Below are 26,296 nucleotides of genomic sequence, written 5' to 3' on the forward strand. Positions count from 1 at the left end.
CCAATCGATCACAAGCTCACCACTTCCTTCCATCCTGTCCATTGTCATGGTGCATTGAATCAGTACGCCTTCCACTCTGGCCTTTCCCTTTCCTCTCTTCTATTGTCTACGAGCAGATAAAGGAAACCTGAAAGCCTGGCTGTCCAGACTTAACAGCTTCTTTCCCCCCCCCCCCCCCCCCCCCCCCTCCGTTGTCAGTGTCCTGAACCAATCATCTCTTTCACACCCCCTTTCCAGAGGTGCTGGCACACACTCTTACTCTAAAGAGTCATAGAGCAATACAGCAACACAGACCCTTCGGCCCATCTTGTCCATGATGACACCAGACCATTTGCCTGCCCTTGACTTATTGCCCTCTAAATCTCATCTTCTAACCCACCGCTCTATCTCCAGGTCCCTCAGGTCGGCCGACTTGGGGCTACTCACTATCCCGCGGTCTAGGCTTAAGCTCAGGGGTGACCACGCTTTTGCGGTTGCAGCTCCTAGACTGTGGAACAGCATCCCTCTCCCCATCAGAACTGCACCCTCCATCGACTCCTTTAAGTCCAGGCTCAAAACCTATTTCTACTCCCTAGCGTTTGAGGCCCTCTGAGGGGGTGCTGTGAACTGTTTATGTATGTGCTGTTATGTTTGTGTGCCATTGTATGTTCGTTCTTAGTACCCGAACTGATGTACAGCACTTTGTTTTTAAATGTGCTATACAAATAAAATTGACTTGACTTGACTAAACCTTCCTATCCATATATTTGTCCAAGTGTCTTTTAAAATTCATAATTATATCTGCTTCTATTGCTTTCTCTGCCTCTGGCAGCTCATTCCAGATAAGGACGACAAATCCGAGTAAAACTGCTCCCCCTGAAGTCCCTCTTAAATCTCTTCCTACTCACCTTAAGCCGATGCGCTCTAGTTTTAGAATCCTCTACCCCAGGAAAAATATGGTGAGCATTCATTTAATCCATGCCACTCATAATCTTGTGCACCTCAATAAGATCATCTTAAGTCCTACTTGAATCACCTGGCAAGCCAGTCAGCTGAAGGAACGTGAGAGATGGGAACTCAACGCAGGCCTTGACATTAACACCTATGAATTGATTTTTTTTTAAATCGGGTACTCCAATTCCTTACACATCCCAAAGATGTGAGGATTTGTGGGTTAATTGACCTCTGCAAATTGCCTCCAGTGTGTAGCGAGTAATGTGAAGGGAAAATAACACAGAACTAATGTGAATGGATCAACGGTCGGTGTGGGCTCAATGAGCTGCAGGGCTTGTTTCCATGCCCATCTTTCATTTAATTTAATCAATCAATGGCATTAAGTGTTAAGGAAAAAGGGGAATAATACAGTGTAGATGAGTTGCTTCCCTTTCGTGACAGGAACTAAAATCAGAGCCCAGAACCTGGCGCGCTTCTCAATTGGATGAGAGCCACTGGTACAACTTGGGTGCATTGGTTTCCTATGGTGAGATGTGGTAATGGCAGATGAGACCAAAAAAATTAAAATGAATAAATCAGAAAGCAATTTGTCAGTGTGCAGCTAAAAATAAGATAACAGAGCGGCACAGTGGCGCAGCGGAAGAGTTACTGCCGCCCAGCGGCAGAGACCCGGGTTTGATCCTGACTATGGGTGCTGTCGAAACGAAGTTTGTAGGCTCCCCCAGTGACCGTGTGGGGTTTCTCCAGAAGCTCCAGTTTCCTCCTACATTCCAAAGCGTACAGGTTTGTAGGCTTAATCGGCTTTGGTAAAATTGTAAAAATTGTCCCTAATGTGTAGGATAGAACTAGTGTACGGGGGCGATCAGTGGTTGGTGCGGACTCGGTGGTATGAAGGGCCTGTTACCGCGCTGTTTCTCTAAAGTCTAAAGAGAGTTTTTCTACAAAGCAAAGTCAAGCAAATTCAGGCAATGATTGTCCAGTCCTACACAAGGAAGGCACCTGCAAGCAGGGAGCAGAAAGGATAAGGGGAAGAATGAACATTTTTTTCAGCAATTGCTATCACATTGACAATGGAGACCTGGGAGTAAATAAGTTACCCATTTTTATTGTAAAAATGTTATGCGGCTGTAGGGAAGAGTGAGGAGGGGACATCCTGAAAGATGATAAAATAATAACATCTGGTAAATCTTAGGGAAAAAAAGTCACATTTTGACAAGATTTTTATCCTACGATAAATATCCAGGCTATGGTGTTTCTTGCATGGCTCAGAAAAGTCTGGTCTAACGAGAATTATTTAAATTAAGGTAGATGTAAGTTGAATTGTACCTGGAGCTGAACACGAAGTTGAAAATTGAATTCAGGAAGTTACATTTTAACAAGTAACTGTTGCATAAAATGTTGCCACATGACTTCATACAAGGAATCGCCATCATAACGTCTGAGAAAACTCATCACAACACCTGGTTTCCAGCCGCCTTTCACAATACATCTATGGAGATGATTAACTAGACATCCTGACATTTCTACAACTAACCAAGGGCCCATTGTATGTGTATATATATATATATATTTATATCTATATATGCTGTTACTTACATGTTTTGCCATCGTATCTGCACCAAAATGGGTGCTCAGGATCCAAAATTCTTCAAGACCCTCAGCCGCAAACAAAAATGACACTTTAGCACGCGTGTTCTTTTACACCACGACAGTATCCTGTTGGAAACAAGGTTCTGTTTTAATAACCAATGCAACAGTGAAAGCAACTGAATAACTTTGTGAAGAAGTAGCACAGGGCATTATCAGCCTGCTGCAAAATGCAAACTCTGCAACAGGAATTTATACATAAAGAAGGAACATTACACACAAGGTGATTCAGAAGGAAATTCCCGCTGGGTACCTGAGGTTGTAACCTTTAGTAGATCACTAGGAATAAAATACGTGCAAAGGCATATAGGGAGAGTGGAGCAGTGGTGGTTTCTTACGCAGGGGTGATATGCATATAGAATGAGCTGCTTAAGGAAGTGGTAGAAACTGGTACAATGACATTTACAAGACTTTTGGGACAAGTACATGGATAGGAAGAGTGGGAGGGATAAGTGCCAGGCACAGGGAATTGGGACTAGCTCAGTTAGGCAATTGTTGGCTGCAATCTTCCCCCCATTGACGAACTGTACACTGCAAGGGCCAGGAAGCGAGCGGGCAAGATCATCTCTGACCCCTCTCACCCTGGCCACAAACTCTTTGAAGCACTTCCCTCTGGAAGGCGACTCCAGACTGTCAAAGCAGCCACAGCCAGACATAAAAACAGCTTTTTTTCCACGAGTAGTAGTTCTACTCAATAACCAAAGTCTGTTGTCTCTTTTTTGCTCTGGTTTATTTTCACCCACATGTTTAGACCGTAATGTTGTATCCTTAGTGTTTTGATGTGTTTATGCTTTATTCTTAATTGTTAACGGTATGTTTGTGTTGTCATTTGTGAGCGGAGCACCAAGGCACATTCCTTGTATATGCACATACTTGGTCAATAAATATTAATTAATTCATTCATTCATTCAATTGGTTGGCATGGACAAGTTGGGCTGAAGAGCCCATTTCCTTGTTGTAGAGCTTTATAATTCCAAGATATAAATCACTAAGGAGCAAAGACAAAATCATGGTGAGGTTTGAATGCTCAATGGGATGAAATGAGGTTAACAAAGAATAAGTTCCTTGGAGCTACCTCCGTGGGAGGAGAGAGTGAGAGAGCAGTTTTCCTTGCACTGATGAATAAACATTAAATATTGGTTCAACAACAAATTGTCCCAGTTGCTGGTCAGTTTAGCTGCACACTGTGGATTATCCATTGAGGTTGGATCCATTATTTTCATGCCCATGCTCAAATCTCCCATTTAGTCAAGCAGTCAATCACACTCAAAACTTATAATCACATATGACTGACCCGCAAGTTATGAAATCCTTTGACATCCATCCTCCATAGAGACTAACAGAAAGCCTTTAAAATTAGTGTACATAGTTGAACTGACCATGGAGTAGTATTATCTTCACAAATGACATTCATAAAGTTGAAGAACAGAAATAGCATAAAATAGTTGATGCATCTCCATATTTTTTCTGCACATATACACCTCTCAATTGGAATTGGAATTTGATCTCTGTCAAACATCTATTGATGGTTTCCTTTGAAAGATGTAGTATTTGCCACGCTTTATACAAGAATACATTTCAGACCACCTTGCCTGTCAGATAGTTTGGAGTTTAAGGCCATGCAGGAGGTTCACTTATCAAGGGCATTAGCTAGTCAGAACACAAGACGATCTGGATTAAACATTGCCTCTGCTATAAACCAGGATTCTTTCATACATAGGAATGATATTGTCTGCAAACACAAGTACTTGCAATGCGATCCCACCACCAGTCACATCTTCCTATCTAACTCCATTCCGCTTTCTGTAGAGACATCGCCCCGCAACACCTTGGTTCACTCATCCCTTCCCACCCAACCCGCCCCCTTCCCTGGCACTTTCCCCCTGCAACAACAAGAAATGCAACACCTTTCCCTACTCTCCTTTCTCACTTTCATGCTGGGATCCCAGCGGTCCTTCCAGATGAGACAGAGGTTTACATACAACTCCTCCAAACTTGTTTATTGCATTTAGGGCGGCCTCCATTATATCAGCGAGACCAAGCATAGACTAGGCAACCATTTTGTTGAATACTTGTGTCTATCCACTAAGACCTGCTGGATATCCCGGTTGCTAACTGTTTTTACTACCTTTCCCATTCCCTTACTGACCATTCTGTTCCTGACCCCCTGCGTTACCAGGGCAAAGCCATAGCCAACTGGAAGAACAGGACCTCATATTCTGCTTAGTTAACTTGCAACCCAATGGTACAAACACTGAATACTCCTCTCTTTCCCCTGAGCACCTCCCCAGCCTCATGCGCTCCCATCTCTCCTACCACCCAGTACCTTGATTAGCGTCTAACTTTTATTACAACGGAAATTGTCAGAACTTTCCAAATCTGCTTGTGTGTGTAAATCTGGGGCTTCAGCAAAACAGTAAAAAGATGGAAGAATTTTATCTTTAAATCCAATGATAACTATAACAATAAATTATTACTCTCTTACATATTATTGTTCATATTCTGATGACTGTCTCCAATTATGAAATATTAATGCACAAGGTATTAATTCCTATGTTAATGGTCCCCAAAATTTGCAAGATGGTTTAACACGTCCAGAATATCACCGCTTTACAGTTTAGGTAATTTGTTAATTAGCAACTTAGTTTGCATTTTAATCTCATTACACTAATCCCTTAATGTTGTATTCCATTAAAAGTAAAATCTACTGGGCAGCACAGTGGCACAGTTGGTAGAGCCGCTGCCTCGCAGTGCCAGAGATCCAGGTTCAATATCAACTTCGAGTGCTGTCTGTGTGAAGTTTGCATGTTGTTCCTGTGACCGTGTGAGTTTTCTCCGGGTACTCCAGCTTCCTCCCGCATCCCAAAGATGTACGGGTTTGTAGGTTACTTGGTCACCGTAAATTGCTCCTAGTGTGTAGGGAGCGGGAAACTGGGATTACACCAAACTAGTGTGTACGGGTGATTGATGGTCAGTGTGTACTTGATGGGCCAAAGGGCCTGTTTCCATGCTGCATCTCTAAATCAAACTGGAGAGTATTACCAAAATAACCATCTGGGAGACCAGAGGAGGTTTGAAAAATTATGAATTATGAAACTGCAATGTAAATGTAGACAAGATGTTTCCTTTTGTTTGGTGGGAGAGGTGACTGGAGGGGCAATGGCTAACTGTGGGGACGGGTAGTAGTCCAGAACTAAATATAAAACCATCAATGAATGTAAAACAAACATGTTTCATTTGTTTCCATCAGCCTTCAGCCTCAGAGCATAAACAATAATATAACCGCAGACATGGTCCCAAGGCTTCATGTATAATAAATTTTGTTGTACTACTTTGCAGTATGTAGAACTTCACACAGAGAAGAAAGCTCATGTGAGCTGATACTGTATCAACCATTATTCAACACTGAGTGCACAATCACCATATATTCATTCATGGTACTATTGTTCTCATGATGATGGGCTATTAGCAAATAAAATGAGTTATTGCTGCTGACCCGGAAGATTTGATCTACAGCAGAGAGCCCCAGAATCGCGGCTGTTCTCATAACCTCATGAGGTGCTGGGAGCAATAGACAATCACCACACATTTTTATGAACAGCACACACTGTGTAACCAAGGAACATGAACTTTCTGACCTCACCATCTGCCACTATCTCTCCCGAATCCAAAAAAAAAAAGAGCAGATGGTCAACGAAGCTGGAATCTGAGATCTGGCCATGTGTAGGGAGAGGGCCCAATAATGAATGTTCATTTACAAATCAATGATTCTAATACAAGGTTGCATTATTAGGTTGCAACAGTGGCGTTTAATGTGACATTTGCTGCACAGAATGCAATCCAACAAAAAGCCAATCAAAACTACTGGGCTGAAAACATACAGACAGTGCCTAGAAATCACAACTCAGTGTAGAAGACTGGTTCGGTATTTCCAATTAGCTCCTTTTGTAATGGGAGAAAACTTAATCAAAGTTTGTTTAATATTGTGTTTTTAACTATTTTTAATATTGTCTTTTTACCTTACTAATGTCATTTTTTAATCTTATTTATCCTTGGAATATTACTGCTGAGGTGACCCGTTGTCTTGTCAAATACATTTCATTGTACCATTGACCCTGTACCAAGCTACATATGACAAATAAAATTTATTATTATTATTAAAACACCAGCAAATGACACTATTCAGCATCTTCCCCTTTGCACTTCCTATTTATCGTACTTGAGTTTAGCTTGAATGCGTTTTTGCATAGTATTATCTGATTTGATTGGATAGCATACAAAACAAAAAGCTTTTCACTGTACCTCGATACACGAGACAAGAATAAACTTAAATGCCGACCATCAATCACCCATTCACATTACGAGCAATTTACATTGACCTACAAACCCGCTCATCTTTGGGGTGTGGGAGAAAACCCACACGGTCACAGGAAGAACATGCTTTCCTTTAGAATGGATTCACCAAAAGCCAAACTTTAGTTAGTAATCAAATTTACAATTTATTTTAGTCTTCAATTTCATATTGGGAACAATAAATAAGATTCTCTCTCTTGTGTGGGTTTGCAGTTTTCAAAAAAACGATTTTGAAAGTATTGTAACACTATCATTACTGATTTTCGCCGGAAGCTTGTGCCCTTTTCAGGACGGACGATGACAGCGATGTAACAATTGAAACGTGGATGATGGACACAAAAGAAGAAGACTATCGTTCATACAGTGCCTGAATCGCAGTAAAAATGAAAATGTTAACAATTTTATATTTCCAACATCTGCATATTGTGCTTTGTGTTATGTTGCTGGGTAGCAGCGGGGTATCAAGCGTTTATGGTCCCAATATGTTGGACCCAACCGTAGGTATTTGAACAACACTAAACATTAAAAAGATACTTTTCTGAGTAGGAATATGAATAGATCAAAGGACATTAACTTGTGCTTGTTTGGCTATATCCCAATGACCAGTTTGTGAGCACCACACATATGCAGAAAGTTGGCTGCCCATCAAAACTTGGGGAATAATTTATGGCACACTGCACACAAAGTGATTCATTGACTAGATGGGGGGGGGGGGGGGGGGGGGGGGGGGGGGGGGGGGGGGGGGGTGAAGGTTTTTGCTTTTTAAACACACTTTCCACTATTTTCCACCAGGCCCTCCCATCACCGAAACAAGATTTTTCTCCAGTTATAGGGAGTAAGTGCAATAAAATTAATTCCTTACATTTGGGATGTGAACATTAACAAATGTACAACAACATTGACATTGCGACCTGCAATTAGTTTCTCTGGACCCAAGACATGTGGCAGCAGCACAAGGTCTCAAAAGCAGAGTTTCTGACAGAATGCTTTTAGAGGAAGTGCTGTTAGTTCAAAGATTTCTGCATCAGCACATTTGATATTTCGAAAGACAGTCGAAATATAAAAGGCCGATCTCATCACCAAGTAATATAAACTTAAGTGTGGATCCCCTTGTGGCCGTTACCTTTGCTCTCCAGTTTGAGACAGCAGGCATGCCACCTGTTGTCACAGCGCATTAAGCTGCAGCCTCCCGCTCCAGTTCCACTACCGAACAAAGGACATCCATATCAGCTTCCAATGATCTCAGCACAGCTTTATTCACACCAAGAATTTTCTCTCTTAAAAAAAAAATCAGACTCTCACTGTCCAACTCACATTCCACCGCCACAGTTGCTCGTGATTACAGAAAACACTTCCAGTTCACTACTTCCCTCGGCAGACTGAGACAAACAACCGTTTTCCACTTCTCTTTAAAAGTACTCCTCAAAACATTAAAAAAATATAGTAACATTTGGAACGAGGAAAATGAGGACTCGGGAGGACGGGCAAATGAATCATCTGTGGTGCATATTTACTCTTAATGTTCTTTAAGTATGAAGATTAGTACAGTAATTTTGTTTCTTTGGCACTTGCAGGATCTATGGTATATATTTACTATTATTGTTCTTTAAGTATGAAGATTAGTACATGTAATTTTGCTTCTTTGGCACATGCAGAATTTTGGATTTCCAAACAAAACACCTTTATCAAGTCCACAAAATCTAAATACTGTTCAGCATGCAAAGTTAACATATTCTCCCCCAGATCTTTCCGAGTTCCCATACTAACATGTTGCCGAGCAAGATATCAAGGAGACTTTAACCACCCCTAAAATGGACAGTGACCCCAGTGCCAAGGAGGCTTTCAGGTCGATTAGTCTTTCAATAGTTTATATTACTGTCCCCTGAAAGCGATTTCCTATTTCCAACATTTACCGGTTTATCTTCAGCCAGACTGCTGTTCAACTGCTCAGGAAACTATACAAGAACTAATCTTGTATAGTACGCGAGTAATAACATGCACTCCACAAAAAAAAAGACTTCAGTAACTAAGCTATAATATTCAGACATGTAAGGTAAAAAAAAGAGGAAAAGATCAGAGCGTTTGCGCGAGGCGTACAACGGGGGTCAAAAATGTACACACAAAATTACCCGTTTCAAGCCTCTTTTAGTGCATTTCAAAGTAAAAACAGACATTACAAAATAATGTGAATATATCACAATACACTAATAACATTTTGAAGTAAATTCACACATTAATTGATAATCAGCCCAAAAAGGTGGTAATTGACTTTTCTGCTGTGTTTTATATTTTAAGCCTGTCTTAATAATAATAATAATATATTCCTTTATTTGTCCCACTTCAGGGTAATTTACATTAATTAATTTAGTTATATAATCTTGCACTTAAATTTAATATTTACACATTACAGTTCCACCACTGATTTTCTGGCATTCTTGGTTCCAGAGCTTTGCTGGTTTATCCCGCAGAACTTTGCTGGTTTATCCAGCAGGCTATGGAGATAGATTTATAAGAAAATAACTGCAGATGCTGGTACAAATCGATTTATTCACAAAATGCTGGAGTAACTCAGCAGGTCAGGCAGCATCTTGGGAGAGAAGGAATGGGTGACGTTTCGGGTCTGAAGAAGGGTCTCGACCCGAAACATCACCCATTCCTTCTCTCCCGAGATGCTGCCTGACCTGCTGAGTTACTCCAGTATTTTGTGAATAAATGGAGAGAGATTTGCTGGCTCCAGCTGGGCTGGAGTTCCAGAGCCCCGGCGGCAGGTTGCAAATTCAACCCACCGATTGGCCGTGAAAGTCCCGATGAGATCAAGATTGGCTGCCTTGCCCAGCCTAGGTGCCACATTTTGGGGAGACTTCCACGGCGCAGGGGATTTCTCGCGGAACCTCTAGTGACTTCCAGCGGTCGAATTGACAAATTGGCCATGGAAGTCTCAATGAGGTCGAGATTGGCTGCCTTGCCCAGCCTAGGTGCCACATTTCCGGGGAGACTTCCAGGGCGCACGGGGGGGGATTTCTCACGGAATCCCTAGCGACCTCTAGCAGAACCTAGTGTTTATTACAAGTCTAAAAATCGTTTTTTTAAATGTCTTTTTTTCGATCCGATTTCTCCGTTTATTTGGCAAAGTGAAAAACGCGGAAACCATGCAAAAAGCGCGGGAAATTGATTTAAAAAACGCGGACATCCGCGGGAAATTCACATGCCTGAATATTGCAGTGATGTGATTTACTGTTTTGATCATTTTCTTTTGCTCAAAGGATCTCTATTCTGTCAATGCAACAATTTAGTTCACCAGTTCACAAGTTATAGGAGAAGAATTAGGCCATTCGGCCCATCGAGTCCACTCCGCCATTCAATCATGGCTGCCTCTTAATCCTATTTTCCTGCCTGCTCCCCATAACCCTTGACACCCGTTCTAATCAAGAATTTGTCTGTCTCCTCATTAAAACTATCCACTGACTTGGCCTCCACATCCCACTGTGGCAATGAGTTCCACAGATTAACTACCCTCTGACTAAAGAAGTTCCTCCTCACCTCCTTTCTAAAAGAGCACCCTTTAATTCTGAGGTTATGACCTCTGGTCCTTGACTCTCCCAGCGGAAACATCCTTTCCACATCCACTCTATGCCTTTCATTATTCCGTAGGTTTCAATGAGGCCCCCCTGTCAGAGTCACTCTGATAATAAGCCACAAGCCTAATCCAAGAGCATTGAACATACTACTCCAGTTGGCATTTTCTACTTCTTGCAGGCTGAGTGAGCAGCCTGAGCTCTCGGTGAAAATTGTTAATTATTGACAATTAGAGGTGTTTTCTTTGCTGTGGCCCAAACCCAATGTGAAATTAATCAAGCAGGCCTATGAGGGAGGGAACATACATTGTAATAGACTCTGCCAGACCCGATTCCAGATAGGGAAGATAGATGGAAACACAAGGAACTGCGGATGCTGGTTTACAACAAAAAAAGACAAAGTGCTGGAGTAACTCAGCGTGTTAAGCAGCATCTCTGGAAAACATGGATAGATGAAGTTTCGGGTTGGATCCTTCTTCAGAGTCTGAAGAAAGGTCCTGACCTGAAATGTCACCTATCCATATTTTCTAGAGATGCTACCTGAGCCACTGAGTTACTCCAGCACTTTGTATCTTGTTTTTGGGTGAGCACATGACAGGTTAGGAAAGCATACGGCTAACTGACAAAATCCCACTTCTAGCACCCCATACTCTTTATTTTCATTTTTCAAACAGCCATTCAATTTCTTTGAAATTACTGACCACCCGTAACAATTTAGTAGTTTTAGCAAGAAAACAAAATGTTATTTGAATGAATTATCTTTGAATTAAATAGACTACCCCAATTAATAAAGGTGTGAATTGGAATTTGTGTAGGAAGGAACTGCAGAGGCTGGTTCACACCAAAGATAGACACAAAATGCTGGAGTAACTCAGCGGGACAAGCAGCATTTCTGGAGAGAAGGAATGGGTGACGTTTTGGGTCGAGACTATTTTTCAGACTGGGATTCTTTGCTGCTTTAAAAGCACATAGTTGTTGTTGGTACTCAATATCTTGAGTTTTGCCTTTCCCCGAGGACTGCTATAACAATACCACTTTGCACATCTTTTGGTGACTGCATTTTACTGGTAGTTACTATTTAGGCTGTGTCACTTGGTAACATCACTCTTATTTATAGAAGGTGCTTAACATACAAGTATTTCATTTCATTTTAGTTTAGTTTAGTAGAGATACAGCACGGAAACAGGCCCTTCGGCCCACCGAGTCTGAGCCGACCATGATCCCCGTACACGAGCACTATCCTACACACTGGGACAATTTACCATTTTTACCAAAGCCAAATTAACCTGCAAGCCTCTGCATCTTTGGAGTGTGGGAGGAAACTGGAGCACCCAGGGAAAACCCACACGGTCACAGGGAGAATGTACAAACTCTGGACAGGCAGCATCCATATAAAATTTATTAAATATTTATTAAATGAATATTAACATTGTGGCCATTGGTTGAAAGGGATGACAGAAAAAATGTCCTTCAAGTCTGAGGCAAAGCATCACTCAACTTAAAGTGGGACAAATTCCAGGCTTGGCAGAAGGTGCAAGAATTTCCTGACTTCTGTGATTGAGCTAATACTGATACAAGCTCTCCCATGATAAAGCACTTGCTTAAACTTTGGGTGCACTGCTGTTTTCAACTGGTCCCTAGATTGGATGCATGTTTTCAATTGTTTTTTCAATGTGCAATGATTGTACAAATTTATCACTTGCTGTTAAAGGGTGATAGTGTTGACAGCAGAAATCACTGACTAGTCAAATGCTAATTTTTGGGAAATATAGTACCTTTTACGTTAATCACGTTTAACAGATGAATGTACTTACAGTTCACATTTCGTAACAGACATCTAGCTCATTCATTAACTTTGGTAAGGAATCCATTCAACAACCATAAAACATTCATGTTCTTACACCTTTACTGAGAAACACACAGAGATTAAATGTCACATGAATAGCCTGCACAAATGAATACTAAAATCACATATTTAATGACATGGCCCATTTCAGAGTTGTTATTTACAAATTAAAACTACAATTAGCGATAACTGGATTCCCAATTGGCCATTTGCAGCTAAGAGGCTAAGATACCAATCACTGGGCAAAACACAGATAAAGAATGGATGACGTTTCGGGTCGAGACCCTTCTTCAGTCTGAAGAAGGGTCTCGACCCGAAACGTCACCCATTCCTTCTCTCCTGAGACGCTGCCTGACCCGCTGAGTTACTCCAGCATTTTGTGCCTACCTTCAACATGAAAACCATGAATTGTTATAAAAACTATCATCCTTATTGCACAGGGCTCCTCTATGGTTTACTCCAAAATGCCCTCCAAGCCATTCAGTGGTATCACCATGACCACATTCAAATTGAGAAGGAATAAAACTGGACAGGGCCACCTGACATCAACCTAAGCACTGAATTCAATCACAGCAAAGGCATTCTCAGCATATAGACACAAAGTGCTTCAGTAACTCAACAGGACAGGCAGCATCCCAGAGTAACTCAACGGTTCAGGCAGCATCTCAAAGTAACTCAACGGGTCAGGCAGCATCTCAGAGTAACTCAACGGTTCAGGCAGCATCTCAGAGTAACTCAGAGGGTCAGGCAGCATCTCAGAGTAACTCAGCGGGTCAGGCAACATCTCTGGAGTAACTCAACAGGTCAGGCAGCATCTCAAGTAACTAATTCGTAGCACAGTCAATCTTGCAAAATCCTCCAATCAAAGACTTGTTAACTAGTGTCTACATCAGGAGCACTGCCCCATAGACTAGACAAGCAACAGTCTGACATGGTTCCCCATCACAATCCTTAAGGACAGCTTGTCCCACCAGCAGGGTTGCTGTGCAGTGAGAGGGAAAAGCCCAAGGGGTTTTCAACATTGACCTCAGATCCCATGAAGTCACGTGGCATCAGGTTAATCATGTGCAAGGAAACTCCTCTTGAACACTAATTACTATCCTCCCTCTCTCGATGAATCAGTGTTCCTCCTCGTTGACAAAACTTAGAAGCACTAAAAGGAAGAAGGGTATGGACTTCAATCACTAAAAAGCAGGGCATAACCATCTCCAACAAGAGAGAGCCTGATCACCTCCTCATGGCATTATATTTCCAAATCAATATCCTGGAGATCACTTCTGACCATGATCTCAAATGGACCAGATATCAAGGCTGCAGGAAGCTGGGTATGTTGGAGCACCCAAGTCATCTTCCGACATCCCAAAGCCTTTCCACCATCAACAAAGCATAAAGTTGTAGTATAATGGAATAATCTCTATTTATCTGGAGGTATCCAGCCCCAACAATCCTCAATAGGCATCACATTATCCAGGACCACACAGCCCACTTGATTTGTGTCTATCCACTTGATACCCTACCTACCATACAGATTGTGTACTATCTACAAAATGCAGTGTAATTTCTCGCCCAAGCTACTCAAACAGTGCCTCCCAAACCTGCAATCTCTACCATGCAAGTGGGACTCGAGTAACAAGTGCAAAGAAACACCACCGTCTGCAAGTTCTGCTCCAGGTCACTTGTCTTGGAAACATATCGCAGCTGGATCCAAATCCTGGAACTCCCCACCCAACCATGCCATGGGAGCACCTTCACTAGAAGGGCAGCAGTGGTTCACTACCTTCTCAGCTGCAGCTAGGAGTAACCGATGCAGGCCTTGCTAACAATGCCCAGGTTCCAAAAAGAAAATTAAAGAAGCTTTAATTGAACTTTATCATATTTTCAGTTATACCTAATTACTGAAAAGAGTTGCCAGTTTCCCAGTTACGCTGTCCAAATTATCCACAACAGTCTTAATAGAAGTACATTCGTATTCACTTCATGTGCCAGAGTACGATGAATACCCATCCCGTTACACCAAAAAGTCTAGGTACATCTGAATCAACGTAAATTGCTGTGCAAATTGGACTTTCACCGTTCTGTTTTCATCAACACTTACTGCACCTGCATGGCAGCACTCCACAATACAATTTTGTGAGTATTTTACCCTTCTCATCAATTCCCTCCACCCACAGCCGTTTGCTTTGTGACTTGTTGAATATAATACCATGACTGAGTAGCATTCTTTCATATTCTTCTCCAGCATCTACTATTTGGTTGCACTGTCAATCGTCATAGTCAAAGCATCTTATTTAAAAACTAAAAAGAACAGTTAAAGTTAGTTACAACACAGGTGCACTTGAGGCCAAGAGAAACATGTGGCTTGAAAAGTTTGATTCAATCAACATTTCCTTTACGAACATCGTTGTGGTTCCACAACTTGGGTGCTTCTCACCTGATTGAATTTTAACTGTTTATCAGTTCGTACACCACTGGCATAATAAGAATTCAATATCATCTCAGGAAAATCTAGCAAAATGTCTGTAACCGTCTAACCTGTGAAATTCTTTTCTATGGCAGTGGCTTAAAACTTTCACTGCCCCTGTGCCAATTAATAGGGCAACCAAGTTGAACACCAAAAACAATCGAGCAATAGGATAGCCAAAGGGTCAAAGAGGCAAGAGTCGAGTGTTTTATTGTCATATGTCCCATATGTTCTAACAGCGCAACAAAATATGCGAATATAGTACTCTGTAAACAATATGTGTGTGTGTGTGCAACAAACAAACAATAACAGTGAAAAAAGACAAAAACAAAGCCCCAAGGCTATGTAGATCAGAGCTTATTTGGAGGTTGTAGTATTTAATAGCCTGATGGCAGTACGTCATTAAAACCTTCCGTACTCAGAACTCTTCCCACCCGTGGGAAGAGACCAACAGCCAATGCAAGCTCCTGACAGAGAGGCACTCCTTTGGTTAAGACAAGGTGGCGCAGCGGTAGAGTTGCTGTCTTACAGCCATGTGCAGCACCGGAGACCCGGGTTTGATACCGACTACGGGTACTGTCTGTACAGAGTTTGTACATTCTCCCCGCGGGTTTTTTCCCCCGAGATCTTCGGTTTCTTCCCACACTCCAAAGACGTACAGGTTTGTGGGTTAAATGGCTTGGAAAAATGTAAGAAATTGTCCCTAGTGGGTGTAGGATTGTGTTAATATGCGGGGATCGCTGGTCGGCGCGGACCCGGTGGTGTTTCAGTGCTGTATCTCTAAACTAAAACTAAACATGCAAATCTTCTGAGCAATAGATGATTTTGTTTTGGAGAACTCAAGAGATTGCAGATCTCTTTTTTGGTAGCCTGAATACTGCGGAACATCATCTCAGACTATCCAAAACTCCATCCTGTTGATGTTTTAAAAACGTAGAGGGAGCTGTGCAGTAACAATAAACATGGTGAATCATTCGGCTCCAACTCTACTAATTGAAAGCTGCCAGGAAGCAGGCCCAAGATTGCTTCAAGATAGAGAAGGTAAATAATTCTTTGATGAGACAGAACAGGTGTCTGAGGTAGCAAAAATACTGTTGATCAAACTATTTTACAGCTCAGCCGACACGCTAAAGGGTTTGCTGGTCACGTATTGGACACCTCAGTCGCTCAAGAAATTATGGTGATATCTAGGGACCCACCCTACACTGATAGCTGCCAATGTCTGATTTGAATCCTTCAGTCGAGGATCCCTGTTTTAAAGAGGCCATCCACACTAGAGTGAGGGTGGGGAAATGATCAACCACAACGAGACACACAAGACTGCAGATGCTGGAATTTGAAGCAAAATATTAAGTGCCGGAGCAACTCAGTGGATCAGCATCGTGGAGAGAAATGGACAGGCTACTATTCGGGTCGGGAGTCTTCTTCAGACCGAGAAACTGAAACAAGTATTGCAGGCAAATACAAAGATATTAAAGCATTGGCGTACCCAATCTATGCTGAGCTAGTTGAGGTCAACTGCTGCTCCACAAGTGAATACAGCAATTGCTCAGTACAGGCAATACATCAATCCTTCTTTTCCAAATCCTGCCTTGGAATCGTTTAAGTTCTCGGGTGAGAGGAAATGGGGCTCAGCCAAGTGGTTGCAATTTTCAGAGGCCAGCTGATCCTGTTCTGGAACACCCTGTCTAAGTTCTCTCTCTTAGAAGTCTCTACTTTCTACCTTCCTTCCCCCCCCCCCCCCCCCCCCCCCATCCACCTAAACCTTTCCATCCCCATAGAGCACTATTTAATTTGCTGGGTGTTCTTGCAGTCAATCTCACAGCAGCTCGACACATTCAAAACAGGTTCAGTTCTGGAACATACGTTGTCATCATTGCTACTCTTGTTGACCAACGTGATTGGCATCAATGCTGAAGCTTTTCTCATGCTCAAAGTCAAAGTGCCTAATCTAATCCCAACCTAATGCTACCAAATACAGTGCACTCCATAATGTTTCGGCCAAAGACCCATCATTTATTTATTTGCCTCTGTACTCCACAATTTGAGATTTGTAATATGTGGTTAAAGTGACAATAGACAATAAGTGCAGGAGAAGGCCATTCGACCCTTCGAGCCAGCACTGCCATTCACTGTGATCAGGGTTGATCATCCACAATCAGTACCCCATTCCTGTCTTCTCCCCATATCCCATGACTCCGCTATCTTTAAGAGTTCTATCCAACACATTGTCAGATTTTAATAAAGGCCATTTTTATACATTTTGGTTTCACCGTGTAGAGATTACAGCAGTGTTTATTCATAGTCCCCCCCCCATTTCAGGGCACCACAATGTTTGGGAAACAGCAATGTCATGTAAATGAAAGTAGTCATGTTTAGTATTTTGTTGCATATCCTTTGCATGCAATGACTGCTTGAAGTCTGTGATTCATGGACATCACCAGTTGCTGGGTGTCTTCTCTGGCGATGCTCTGCCAGGCCTGTATTGCAGCCATCTTTACCTTACACTTGTTTTGGAGGCTAGTCCCCTTCAGTTTTCTCTTCAGCAAGGTCTTCCTTGGCCTGCCAGTCCCTTTGCGATTAGTAAACTCACCAGTGCTCTCTTTCATCTTAATGATGTTCCAAACAGTTGATTTTGGTAAGCTAAGGTTTGGCTGATGTCTCTAATAGTTTTATTCTTGTTTCTCAGTCTCATAATGGCTTCTTTGACTTTCATTGGAACAACTTTGGGCCTCATCTTGATAAACAGCTATAAAAGTTTCCAAAGGTGATGGAAAGACTGGAGGAAAGACTGGGTGCTGAGAGCTCTCTTATACCTGTATTAAGGAGGCAATTATTGCGCACCTGAGCAATTACAAACACCTGTGAAGCCATGTGCCCAAACATTATGGTGCCCTGAAATGGGGGTACTATGTATAAATACTGCTGTAATTTCTACACGGTGAAACGAAAATGTATAAAAATTGCCTTAGTTAAATTCTGACAATGTGCACTTTCACCACATGTGATATTTTCTATTACAAATCTTAAATTGTGGAGTACAGAGGCAAATAAATAAATGATGGGACTTTATCCCAAACATTATGGATGGCACTGTAACTACTAGTAGTTTGCCATCAGCGATGATAATTAACTGACTTTCATAGAACATAGAACAGTGCAGCACAGGAACGGGCCATTCGGCCCCCAACATGCCAAGGGAAACTCTCATCTGCATCCACATAATCCATATCCATTCTCTGCATATCCATGCGCTTATCTAAATGCTTCTTAAATGTAACTATTTACCTGCCCCCACCATCCCTGAACACGTTCTAGGCATCCACTCCGCTCTGCAAAAAATTTGCCTTGTATATCTCCTTTATATTTTTCCCCTTTCACAAGAGAGCTATGCCCTCTAGCATTTGATATATTCATCCAGGGAAAAAGGTTCTGACTGTCAACCCTATCCATACATCCCAAAATTTTATATACTTCTATTGGCTCTCCCCTCAACCTAACCTTGGATACTGTTTCATCATTCTTCCAAAATATCATTACTCTGTGGTCAGCACCATTTCAGTCGCCATCATTTTCATCTCCAAGTCAACATTTGTGCCAGAAGCTTGAGCACATAAATCAAGGCTGGGGCTCCACTGCAGGTTTGAATCCTGCAATGTCAGGAGGGGCTAACTTTTGGATGAGATATTAAATTCTGTTCTGTCAGCAGACTGAAGCCCCATCTTCTGTCACCAACAGGACCTAGAGGTTTCCCACGCACTATTTGGTAAAGAACAGGCGATTTGACCCTGAATCCTGGGTCAATATTTATCCCCTATTCAAGTAAAAGATATTCTAATCATTGACCCATTCCTGTTCCTGGGAGCGTGCTTTATGCAAATTGACTGCTGCATTTCTTTATTTTCATGATGACCAAAGGCACTTCATTGGCCTGTGTGCATCGGAAAGTCCTGGAAAAGACATGGATGGTACTACCAAAGTTCAAGTCTTTTGATACAAAAAGATGACGGTTAAATACTAAATACTGTTCTCAACTTCTACCCACTTCTCTTTCCTCTCCAGACCTTTAGGTCTTTTCAAAGGGCTTTAGTCCAGGAGACCTAATATAGGCAGGATACCCAGCGCAATACAAGAATACATGAGGAGATTAACGGAGATAAATCTATGATCTAGGGGCTTTAGCTACAAGATAAAATATGAAAAATAAGACTACTTTCATTCAAAAAAACACAGATAACATCTGCTTTAGTTGGTCAGTGAAAATTGAGTTGGAATCTAGTTTATGCAACCACAAATTTTGAAGCATAACATTTCTCAACAAAAATTACCAGCTGCTGGGCTGCATCAGCTCATGATCCGTAACCAGTACCTAGTGGTTACTGTAAAATGTACGCAGCTGGTAACTGTAGATGTTGGGTTTTGTCATTCAACCTCTTGCAGCATACTGGCACCATTATGGTTGTGTGTCTGTTTCCCAACAGCAAATGAACTGGATCCATTGGGGGTGGCAGTTAAGCAACAGTTTTTTTTAAGCAAAAACAACGCATTTCTATGGCACTATCTGTGTCAAATTCCCAGAGTGCCACCAAGTCAAGGCGAAAAGTCTCTCATCAAATCCAAAATCAGCAAAGCACATTATGCAAAATAAGCTTGGCTTCCCCTCCCACTGCCAACCAATCTTCCATTGATTTATTCTAAGGTGCCTGCACAACTCTCTGAAAGTTTCTTATCAGCCAGTAGTTTGATTTGGTTTAGAGATGCAGCGTGGAAACAAGCCTTTTGGCCCGCCGAGTCCACACCGACATTGACCACCCGTACACTAGTTCTATGTTGTCCCACTTTTGTATCCTGCACACTAGGGGCAATTTTACAGAAGCCAATTAACCTATAAACCTGTACGTCTTTGGAATGTGGGAGGAAATTAGAGCACCCAGAGAAAATCAACGCAGTCCCAGGGCTAATGTACAAACTCTGCACAGCCAACACTGTAGTCAGGATCGAACCGGGGTCCCTGGTCTCAGGGACCTCTGGTTGAATTTTCACATTTGCTCTCACCGTTTTGCTTTTATATACAGAGCCTGCCTTTTGACAGATTCCACCTCCTGGTACAGGTTTGTTTTTCATTTTGAAAGACAATGTAGAAAGCGACATTAATTTTACAATTCAGTCCAATTGTGGCACTTGAAACTATTCCCCATCTTTTCCCATGTCCCTCAGTATCTTTTTTTGTTAACAAAACCCTCACACTCAGATTTTTAAATTCATTTACGTAATAATAAGTATTACTTGCAGAGTTTTACACCCACAGTGTGCAGAACTATATACCAACTTCACTCCTGACTTTCCTTTAATTTTTATATTAGTTCAAGATGCCAGCCAAAATTATCAACCTTCTTTTAACCTTCTATTCCTCTCATTTCCAGAGGAATAGATTAAAGCAATGCAATCCCAAAACAATAAAAAATCTGCTGCAGTTCGGCAGTATCTGTAGTGGGAAATGGACAGCATTCAGTCTGAAGAAGGGTCTCGGCCCAAAACGTCACCCATTCCTTCTATCCAGAGATGCTGCCTGAGTTGCTCCAGCATTTTGTGTCTATCAGGGGAAATAGACAGGCACGTTTCGAATCGGGAGCCTCCATGTGGACTGAAAGAGTAGGGAGGAGGTAGCCAGTAATAGAGATGAGGAGGAGGGATGGGGGCCAAAGCTGGCAAGCAGTAGTTGGATCAGAATGGGGAGGGGTTGATTGTAAGTTGACATTAGGTGGAGCAGAGAAGGTGGAAATATCGACAGAGGCTGGAAGATAATAGGTGGAACAAACAGTTGCAGATGATGGAATCTGATAGCAAAGGAAGGTGAAACATGGGACCAAAGAGGGAAGTTTAGTTTAGTTTAGTTTATTATCACGTGTACTGAGGTAAGCCTTCTGTTTTATGCTAACCAGTCAGTGGAAAACAATACATGATTACAAATGAGCCATCCACAGTGTACAGATAGATGATAAAAGGGAGGGAAGAACGGCAGATGGGAACGGGGGTGGGGAGGAGGAGAGGGGGGATCCAGTAGGAGGAGTGCGTGGATAATGGACAGATGGAGTGAGTAGCGAAGGAGAAAGAAACTGGGTGATAGAAGACTGGGGGGATTTGTAAAGAAGAGTAAAGAAGAGAATGGTTCTTTATTGTCATGTATTCACAGCACAGTGAAACTCTTTTGCACAACCACAAACGCACAGTCGCCATATGCGCAAGAACACCGAGGCAGACCAGAAGGAGAGAGAAAGGGGGCAGAAAGGGAGCAGGTTACCTGTGTGGGTACAATCTTATGTCTCCAATGCAATCCTAGTTGATTTGATCCCTCATAACATAAACCATGGAGGTCAGATTCAATGCAGATGATGCTGTGTACCAGTCCCTCACAGACTAAGATATCATTCCCATGATCTATCATTACCATGCAGTCAAATAAAAAAATGTCTTTGTCACAATAAATATGATAAATATTATGGTCCAGGGATGCCACATAAATCTAATTGCCTTTCCACATTAATATAATTTGTTCACTGGTGTAATTACTTTAGAACTGCATTTCTCCGTTATGTACCAACATGGATGGTAGACTAATGAGAATAACAGTTTGCCAACTTAATTATTCCCTTAACACCTGTGCAAAATATTACCAGAGTGAGTATATATTCTGAACAAAACACCTTACAGCAATCTATGATACCCAAATCTCAAAAGGAATCCCACTTTAAGAGTTGGTTTTCAACTTGTGTGCAATTGCACTTGACAAATATCTAATGGTTCCAATTTCAATTTCAAAGCCTTGGTACAGCAAACACTTTTAGTCATCAAGTGTACGAAGGAACTGCAGATGCTGGTTTATACCTAAGATAGCTAGATAGAGCTAGATCTAGCTAGATAGAGCTCTTAAAGATAGTGGAGTCAGGGGGTATGGGGAGAAGGCAGGAACGGGGTACTGATTGTGAATGATCAGCCGTGATCACATTGAATGGCCTCCTCCTGCACCTATTGTCTATTGATAGACACAAAGTGCTGGAGTAACTCAGCGGCTCAGGCAGCATCTCCGAAGTAAAAGAATAGGTGACATTTCAGGCACTTTTTTCTTCCTGAAGAAGGGTTCCGAAATGTCACCTGTTCTTTTTCTCCAGAGATGCTGCCTGACCTGCTGATAAAAGTATCTGATAGATTCAGAACCAGTTTCTGGTACCCTTTCTCACCAGGCGCCCATGGACTGACTGAGATGACTACATGTGTTGTTTCAACCCACCTCCTGACACAATCTGCACCAAAGTCAGTACCTAACACAATGTTGATGTGATTTTCTTCCTGCAGTTTCTACTGCTCCTGGAGTCTCCAGTTCTCTGGTCAAATGTTTTACTTTTCCCTGCCAAATTCTTCAAAAGTAACTTCTTCACAAGATTCTTTTACTGTTGAACATAATTCCTTCAGGTACCATGAGAATCCTTTATGAACATACAACAATGCATTCGTAAGTACATCCTTTCCCAAGGCAAAGTTGTTCACCAAGTAAAGCTCAAGTACAGCATCTTATCTATTACTAGTGGACGCATTGGGCCCAAACCTCTCCTGCATTGGTGCAGCACCCTGTCCTCCTCCCCTCCCCTCTCACACCCCCCTCCCCTCTCACACCCCCCTCCCCTCTCCCCCTTCCCCCTCCCTCCTCCCCTCCTTTTAAAGTTTAAAATGTGAATAACTTTAAATATATAACACCGATTTCAATAAAACTACTTGCATTATCACTAAAGTGAAAATGGTGAGTAAGGTGGGCCAAAAATTGTTGCGCTATCGTGTACCGTTTGGGCTAAAGTTCAGTCACAAACAAGATAACAAACAAGAGTTTTAGTATATAGATGTGCACAATGCTTTGCAATGTCAAAGTCCTGTCGCCAACTTAACACTTCAAAATATGTCACTCTTGCAAGTTTATTTCCTGAATACCACACCCTAGCGACCAGACAAGTCATATCTTAGACAATGGTCGCAACTTCAACTATAAAAGTCATCACTACAGGCACAGCTTCCCCGAGGGCATAAAATTGCCATAAATTCCTTTGAGTGAAGTCCGTAATAGCTGGAATAGACAGAATATGATGTTATTTACATCTGTTACAAATGGAATTGCACTCACGGATGATTTTTCATCAAAAAGTTATGGGAGGGCAACAATCACCAAAAGAACCATACCCTTCAGGAAGCGTTCCTTTTGAAGAAAAGGGAGAAGAAAATTTGCGAATAGAAGGCATGGTGGGATATCGGAATGAAGTTTCAGACAATACATAACCTTCTCAACCCGTGTTAATCCCAGTTTTGAATGAATTTGTACTTCCATTTTTGTACGGATGATTTCTCATTTCTAAAGTATAAAAGTTCCATCATCACGCAAACATTGTGATTTTATGAAAATATTCCTCAACAGTCTGTCCCAACTCATCGCAGTGCACTATGAAATCTCTAAACCCCAATTACTGCTGGCTGAGGTATAGACAATTCTCTGGTGACTTCACACTACATTCTTAAACTCCCAAATCTCCTTCCCTCCCCCCTACTGTGTTTACAGTCCAATTCACAATTTCAGTTCTAGCTATTTGCATTTAAATGACAATAACTTTAAATGAAAACACAAAGTGCTTCAACTCAGCGGGTCAGGCAGCACCTCTGAAGAACATGGATAAACAATGTTTTGGGTCGGGACCATTCTTCAGACTTTAGAAGGATGAGAGTGGGATCTTATTGAAACTTATAAGATTATTAAGGGATTGGACACGCTAGAGGGAGGAAACATGTTCCCAATGTTGGGGGAGTCCAGAACTAGGGGACAGTTTAAGAATAAGGGGTAGGCCATTTAGAATGGAGATGAGGAAAAACTTTTTCACTCATAGAGAGTTGTAAATCTGTGGTATTCTTTGCCTCAGAAGGCAGTGGAGGCCAATTCTCTGGATGCTTTCAAGAGAGTTAGATAGAGCTCTTAATGATAGCGGAGTCAGGGGGTATGGGGAGAGGGCAGGAACGGGGTACTGATTGAGAATGATCAGCCATGATCACATTGAATGGCGGTGCTGGCTCGAAGGGCCAAATGGCCTACTCCTACACCTATTGTCTATTATCTATCATTATCTATTGATCCGAATCATCTCATATCCATGTCCTTCCGATATGCTGCTAACCCACTGAGTTACTCCAGCATTTTGTGGGGTTTTTGGAAATCAGCATCTGCAGTTCCTTGTGCCTCCATAACTCAAATTAATTCTTGTTACCATATCCAGAAAATATGTTGCCATAATATTAGGATGAAAATTTAAATACAGCTAAAGGTAATCATTTCATATTTACCCCTAATCTTGCCTAATCCCCACCAAATATCTAGAGCACTCAAATATATATATGAGTTTACATCTCCCGGCACTTCTGTTTCTTGCTAATGTACTTGATTGATTTGAAGATGAAAAGGAAGAACGTGAGACTGAAATTATTTCAGGAAGTAAAAGTACTAAACACACTTACTAATCTCCTCCTTTCCCCACCCTCTGATACTTTATGCTGCATGTTTTGTTTTGACGAAAAGAATCGACAGATCCAGAATGTTCTGACAGGAGAAACAGCTTATTTTAAAATCACACAGCAATTATCATAACTTGGAGTACGCAACCAATTAAATATGCCCATGGCCTTGCCAAGAAATAAGTCCTAAAATGACCAAAACTGGATAACAAGCAAGCCACTTCTGCCAGCTAACCACACAAGATCGAAATGCAAATAAGTGAAACAGTTTAATTAAAATTCACGCATTTTGATTTTCAAGTCAACAAGGATTAAATGCATTCATTAAACTGTTTTATTTTAATGCTCTTCTGGTATAAACACTTACTGGTGTGGCCCAGGGCCTATAAAATCACAAATTGAATGAAAATTGTTTTTAATGTCATACAGCACAAAACATGCAAAATTGGACTAACACTTCAAGTTTCATTAATTAGATTCTCATTTTGGTTGTTCTCAAAATAAGTATCCGATTACCAAGTTTGCCAGAAGAGCCAAACACGAGAATGCCTGCACTTTCTTTTGGAAACCTCAGGCGAGATTAAAAGATTCGTATTTTGAAATGCATTTATTTGCAAGAATAGTCCACATCCATAATTGCGCCTCGACCACTGTCGGAGGAGGAGCTCACTAATTTTGGAGTTTCTTTAAATGCATGGCCTTACTCAGTCTGCGTGTCCCTGTCTCTACCCCAGGCTGCATGCATGCATGCATGCATCCTCGTGTACGCACGTCCCACCCTGCCTCTCCACCAGATGAACTGCATCAGGCACTCACCATCATTCTGTCTGCTCCAAGAACTCGCCGGGAAGTTGGCAGCGATCAGCTGGCACAATCTGTCACCAGCTCCTGCCAAAGGCGGAGAGGCTTCAAACAAAATCACAGATCCTCCACACTAACCCTCGGGCAATTTAATTTCCGGATGAACAAGGAGGGGGGGGGAGAGAAAAAAGGAAACGTCGAACTGCGATGTCAAAACAGAAACAAACTTTTGTTCTTAAAAACATTCATTTCTAGCATTTGAATGATTCGTATTGTTGTTTTTTTTTAAACAAATCCTTTCCAAAAGAGGCCCCGGGAATCCATGCACTGCTTCAACAGGGATGTTGTGCAGAAAATCAGCCGCCCAGTTAATGTTTACAAGTGGAAGAAACGAAGATAAGCCGGCAAAGGTTGAGAGTATCAGCAGCGCCCAGCCTGGCGCCCCGCACACTCACACTCCCGCCTCCTCTCCCCGGGCCCGGGCCGGCCGCCGCGCGCACCCGCCCCAGCCAATCACACGGCCCCCGCCGCAGACACCCGCCTCCCATTGGCCGCCCGCCGCTCACGCCCCGGCCAATTGGGCGCTCTGTCCTCGCCGCTCCTCGCGGATTGGCCGCTGGCCTCCTGCTCAGTAAACGAATGGTTACAGCGCGGCCTGAATGGATACAAAGGCAGCGCTCGGCGACCGAGGGCACGGCCGGGGCAGAGGCCAAGTCACAGCAGTACACAGGGCAACGTGTGCAGTGTACAGTGTACAGTGTACAGTGTACAGTGTACAGTGTACAGTGTACAGTGTACAGTGTACAGTGTACAGTGTACAGGGTACAGGGTACAGGGTACAGGGTACAGGGTACAGGGCAACGTGTACAGGATACAGGGTACAGGGCAACGTGTACAGGGTGCAGTGTACAGGGCAACGTGTGCAGGGTGCAGTGTACAGGGCAACGTGTGCAGGGTGCAGTGTACAGGGTGCAGTGCACAAGGCAACGTGTACAGGGTGCAGAGTAGAGGATGCAGGGTACAGGGCAACAGGGTGCAGTGTACATAGTACAGTGTGCAGGGTACAGGATGCAATGTACAGAATACAGGGTGCAGTGTACAGGGCAATAGAGTGCAGTGTACAGGGTGCAGTGTGCAGGG

The 26,296-nt window shown here is 42.3% G+C and overlaps 1 protein-coding gene across 10 annotated transcripts in view; it reads right to left on the reverse strand.

Annotated features, from left to right (window-relative positions):
- The window catches only part of LOC144599462 (transcription factor Dp-2-like), a 176,236-nt gene extending 150,604 nt beyond the window's left edge, over window positions 1-25,632 (reverse strand). For 5 of the 10 annotated variants that reach the window (XM_078410410.1, XM_078410405.1, XM_078410404.1 and 2 more), the window contains exon 1: window positions 2,530-2,650. Coding sequence is in view for 2 of the 10 variants with exons in the window: in XM_078410406.1 (XP_078266532.1) it covers window positions 2,530-2,541 (12 nt within the window). In the remaining 8 variants the exon portion in view is untranslated. Of the gene's footprint in view, window positions 1-2,529; window positions 2,651-25,171 lie in introns of those variants that run through there. The other 5 variants (XM_078410406.1, XM_078410402.1, XM_078410409.1 and 2 more) reach the window with 4 other exon arrangements.
- Between the last annotated feature and the right edge of the window lie 664 nt (window positions 25,633-26,296).

The sequence above is a fragment of the Rhinoraja longicauda genome, chromosome 13 (genome assembly GCF_053455715.1).
Source record: "Rhinoraja longicauda isolate Sanriku21f chromosome 13, sRhiLon1.1, whole genome shotgun sequence".
In the NCBI taxonomy this organism is placed as follows: Eukaryota; Metazoa; Chordata; class Chondrichthyes; order Rajiformes; family Arhynchobatidae; genus Rhinoraja; species Rhinoraja longicauda.